The sequence below is a fragment of the Castor canadensis genome, chromosome 8 (genome assembly GCF_047511655.1).
Source record: "Castor canadensis chromosome 8, mCasCan1.hap1v2, whole genome shotgun sequence".
NCBI classification, from domain to species: domain Eukaryota; kingdom Metazoa; phylum Chordata; class Mammalia; order Rodentia; family Castoridae; genus Castor; species Castor canadensis.
The window spans coordinates 92,395,145-92,400,780 of NC_133393.1; the positions used below are offsets into that span (position 1 = coordinate 92,395,145).

At 33.3% G+C, this 5,636-nt stretch overlaps 1 protein-coding gene across 1 annotated transcript; it reads left to right on the top strand.

The window, feature by feature from the left end:
• Nucleotides 1–360: 360 nt before the first annotated feature.
• Nucleotides 361–3,877, top strand: LOC109680670 (olfactory receptor 6C1-like). Its single transcript, XM_074084860.1, has 2 exons — nucleotides 361–422; nucleotides 2,938–3,877. Exons 1-2 carry the CDS (start codon nucleotides 361–363, stop codon nucleotides 3,875–3,877), a joined length of 1,002 nt encoding a protein of 333 aa, XP_073940961.1.
• The last annotated feature ends 1,759 nt before the right edge of the window (nucleotides 3,878–5,636 follow it).

The following is a 5,636-nucleotide window of genomic DNA, read 5'->3' on the forward strand; positions in this document are numbered from 1 at the left end:
AGGAAATTTTAGCATAATCTAAGTGTGGTGGATTTGGAAGAATAAGAAAAATGTTCTTGGGTCATTATGTAATGGGTGTTATTTGTAATGTTCTGGAAATAGAGAAAATGGTGATTTCAGATGTCATTACAATGTACTGCATCTAATGCTTGTCATATATATGTGTGTATGCATCTTTAGATAGCTTATGCGTAAGTGTGTGTGTGTGCGTGTTACAAGCTTCACAATCACTTTCAAAAAGGTTATTTCTAACAAGGATAATAGAAAAAACTGACCATTGGTAGAAATGTTGATGTGCTCTGGACATCTATCATACTCAAATGTAGTGATCACATTCTGGCTGAAGGTGGGAGAAGTAGGATGGGGAGCACGTTGGGTGGCAATGATAATAGTGAGCGGGCAGATTCAACATGGTGGGAGAAGTCAGCATGACAGAACAAAGCTAAGAATTACTTGCCTGATGTGATTGGTACTGCACAATCAGGTAATCCCTCCTATTTTTTTAATTTTTCTGGTTCATTATTGCTCTTGGAATTCTCTTGGAAATAATATATTTAACACTATTTTTCCAAGACACAACCTCCTTACATGGGGCACCATGCTAATCCCAAAGTGTTTAGGACCAGTGTTTAGGGAACATTTTCTCCATTGAACACATTCTACATGACTTTCAGTAAATGTCAAGTACTTTTCCTAATGTTTCAAATACATCAATTTATTTAAGCTTACCATTATCCTATGATATTGAGTACAAAGTTTACACTTACATATTTTGGAAACTAAGCACAGATGATTGATTTGTTCAGAATTAGTAAGTAGATTGTACTCAAAATTACACATCTTCATTCTTTCCTATATCCATGTCTAACGCAATATCACTCAAACTTTATTTTTTAAAAGTATGAGCACTAATATTTATTTTTTAAAATCCAAATAAATAAATAAAACTATTACACAAGTTTTCTTGGAGATGGCTTACTTCTCTTACTGGAGCAATTTTCAAATATGAAAAATAATATAAATTAAATTAGAAAGTACACTACATTGAGTAGGACTAAAGGTCTAGAAAATGAGTCATATGTACAGTAAGATTTTACAGGAGATTCACATGCAATACACATCAGATTTAAGACTTGCAGTTTGCCTTGCTCTGTTTTTATGTTATTTATATATTATTGTTTGTTATTGTTGTGGTAGGGGTACATTGTGGCATTTGCAAGAGTTCTTACAATATATCATATATATAATACATGAATTTACATCCTCCACCATTCTCCTTTACTCCCCTCACCCCATTCCTGAAATAGTTTTGAGAGTTCTCATTTTTCAATCTACATACATGTATATACAATATTTGCACTATGTTCACCCTTTCCCCACATCCTTTCTCTTCCCACTGGCACCAATCCCCCAGAAAGGACCTGTTTTGCCTTCCTGTTCTGTTTTTGTAAAATGATGACATTTTTGTTTATTTAAGATAGCCGAACAGGGAGACTTCTTGTGATATTTCCATGTATATATGTATTGTAACCCAAATTGGTTCATCTCCTCTTTTTTTTCCTTTCTATCTTAGTCCCCTATTTATGGTGATTTCAAGATTTACAAATTCTATATTCATTCTTTTATAGGAAATACATCAACCATATTCACCTTATTAACTTCCTTCTGTTACGCTCCCTCCCTCCTTTACATTGCTTTCTCTATTGTCTCACCCTTTCATCCAGGTCATCTGAGACTGCTCATGGAGATGGCTTCAGTATTTCTGACATCCAATGAGGTAATACCAAGAGTTGGAAAATGTGTTCAATGTTTTAAAAGGTGATGGGTGTGTAAGGACAAAACAATCACTTTTTAAAAATAATGCATCCTTCCCATTTTGATAATTTTCAATGTGTTTAAACTTTTGCAAAAATGGAAGCTTGTGTAAAGATGGGACAATGACACCAAAAATTATCATATTTGGGAAGACACTTCATAGGCATGTCTCTAAAATGTAGTACTAGAGTCAGAAATATCTGATTACATATCCCTACCCTACCACTTCAAGCTCTGGGATAACAAAATATTTATGATTTTCATGTCCACATGTTAATGGTACATTTTAATGGGATCCTGGGTTACATTTTCATGTATGTACAACACATATTGATCAGATCTTATTTCCCTATTTCCACTCTCTCCAACCCATCTGCATGCTTCATACTCCTTAGTAATCATTCTTCCACTTTTAGAACATGTGGTGCTTATTTCTCTGTGTTTGACTTATTTCATTTAACTTAGTGTCCTCCATTTCCATTCATTTTGCTGTAAATCACTGCATTTAATTCTACTTTATGGCTGAAAATAATGTATTGCATATATAACACATTTTCTTTATTCAGTTGTTGGCCACATGTGCATATTTCCAATCTTAGCTAGTGTTAATAATGCCACAATAAGCAAGAAAATGTAGGTGTTTCTTTTGTTCTTATTTCATTACTTTGAATATATACCCAGCAATTGTAAAGCCAGATTGAATGGTATTTCTATATTTAGGACATTGAATATCTCGATACTGTTCTTCATAGTGGCTGTATTAATCTATTTCCCACCAATAATGTATAGGAATTCCTTTCCCTCCACATCCTCACTAACTTTTTTTATGTTTATTTGTATATTTGTTTTTGACAATACCCTTTCTAACTTGGATAAGATTATTTCTTGTGGTAGTTGTAATACTTGTAACCTGCCTTAATTAAAATGTTTTTCTCTGAAAAAGAGAAATTAAAGATCATTGTTACTATCAGATGACTTCAAATGTCCCCTGAAAGTGGAAATGGCATACTCTTTCAGCAACATTCCAGCTCAGCACTTGTTTTTGGATTAATCCTCAGTTAACTTTGTTCTCTCTGCTTTCTCCTATACCTTTGGAAAGAATAAATAAGTAAGCAACTGAAGAATACGTAACCATACAGAAATAACAGGGTTTATTCTCCTGGGATTGTCAGATGATCCAAAGCTCCAGGTGATGATCTTTGTCTTCCTCTTCATCACCTACATGCTCAGCATCACTGGGAACCTGACCATCATCATGGTCACCCTGCTGGATTCCGACCTACACACCCCCATCTATTTCTTCCTCAGGAATTTCTCCTTATTAGAAGTTTCATTCACAACTGTCAGTATACCCAATTTCCTGGGCACCATTATTTCAGGAGACAAAACTATTTCCTTTAATGACCGTATAGCTCAGTTGTTTCTTGTAATCCTCTTTGGAGTCACTGAATTTTACCTTCTGGCTGCCATGTCCTATGATCATTACATTGCCATCTGCAAGCCTCTGCATTACATGACCATCATGAATCGAAAAGTCTGTACAATGCTTGTCTTTGCTTCCTGGCTGATTTCCTTCTTAATCATCTTCCCTGCATTCATGTTGCTCTTACAGCTTGATTACTGTAGGTCCAGTATCATTGACCATTTTATCTGTGATTATTTTCCCCTGTTGCAGATTTCTTGCTCAGACACCAAATTCCTAGAGATAATGGGGTTTTCTTGTGCTGTGTTTACTCTAATGTTCACTTTGGCATTAATATTTCTATCTTACATATATATCATCAGAACAATTTTAAAGATTCCTTCCACTAGTCAGAGGACAAAAGCCTTTTCTACATGTTCTTCCCATATGGTTGTCATCTCCATCTCTTATGGCAGCTGTATTTTTATGTACATTAAACCCATAGCCAGAGAAAGAGTGTCTTTGAGTAAGGGAGTTGCTGTGCTAACTACCTCAGTAGCTCCCACGCTGAACCCCTTTATTTACAGCCTAAGGAATCAACAAGTCAAGCGAGCTTACCTGAAGATTGTAAGGAAGATCATGTTTTTCACAAGTACATGAAATAATGTGGTGTCATGATTTAGAGGCATATTGAAAGGCCATTGTTTAAAAGTGAAATTTTAGTGACATTCTCCAATCAACATGGCCATGCCACTCTCCTTGTTCACTTCTTCCTTTTCTTACAATTTAAAGCATATTTGTGTAATATATTGTTCATGCAATTATAATTATATTTCTAATGTTATTCTGCCACTGTTCCTTGTGATATTTTATTATAAAAATTTTTAATTTTTATTCTACAACTAAATTGTTTTTTGTGTTTTTCCAAGAAAAAATTATACACAGAAGTAGAAGAAACACTTTATAATGGTACAGTTTACTTACGATATACTAAAAGTAAAATCCTTTAATTTTTTTTAGTTTTCATAGAAATTTCATTTTACAGTTTCTCTAGAAATTTTTCTTTAAGTGACACTAATTGAATTGAAATATTATTTCATTTAAAAACTTGGAAATTCTACTTCTTGCTTACTGTAATATCATATCTTCATGCTATTAGTCCATTGATAAATGCAGACTATTAATAATATATACTTTAAGTTGTGTTAAATAGACCTTATTTATGAATCCCCAAATCTCTTGATATACACATATATACATATTATCTTTAACTTTAACTCTGATATACATTGCACAGAAGCATATATATAAATATATGAATGCATTTATACAGATACATACACACACATAATACACACACATGTATATTTATCATATTTATTTTATATTATTTATATATATGCATTTGTCTTGCTGTGGAAAATAGTAAAGAAATAAACATTAGATATAGGGGACATACTTGGTTTCTGGAATTTCCTGAGGAGTAAGCTCCTTTCTGAATATCGGTATCCAAAATTCATATATCTAAAATTTATGCTTATATTTGTATATATACCTTGTTGAAAACTTGTCCAAAAGTTGAGGATACATTGATATGTATGAACACTGGCACATATGCATCTTCATATATAATGCATTAAAGGTATGCATATATTTTTCTATTTGGATTTATGTATGTGTCCATGTTTGTGTGTATTCTTCTAATGTTTTGGAATAATTTGAAAAATAGTGTATATTTTGAAACCATCATTTACCTAAACAAAATCATTTAAGTCTATGCATTGCAATAAGTAAAAACTTCAAAACAAAGACAAAGTTTCCATTATTAATAGGGTTTGAATCTGAAGTGAACCCTAAAAGAGTTTATGTACTGAAGACTTGGTTCACAGATGGTGGTGTTATTGAGGGGTAATTAGATCACAAGAATGCAATTGGAGGACATTATGTTAAGTGAAGTAAGCAAGGCTCAGAAACACAATGGCTTCATAGATCCAAAAGATAAACATATACACAGAAACAAGCATGATCATACACAAAAGCTCAGATGTAGAACTTGATTGTAATAATGGAACTACTCTATGGAACTCAGGGAAAGAAGGTAAGAAAATAATAGAACTTCAGTAATATTGTAAAATATAAAATGTGAATGTACAAGATATAAAAATGCATAATAAAAGTTGTTGAAAAGTGAGGGGTGGGAGGTAAAGGTGTAAGAGTAGTGGAAGAGGATGAATGGACCAAAGTAAAGTAAACCCACAGTGAGCACACATATAGAAACCCCCTTGGGCATCAACTTAGATGTTAATGCTGAAAGACAGGACTGTTAAATAGGTACAGTGTGTGCAAGGTACTGGGGAGGGAGTGCAAATCAAGGAGATTAAAGTGACAGTATACGGTTGATGGACTTCATATACATATA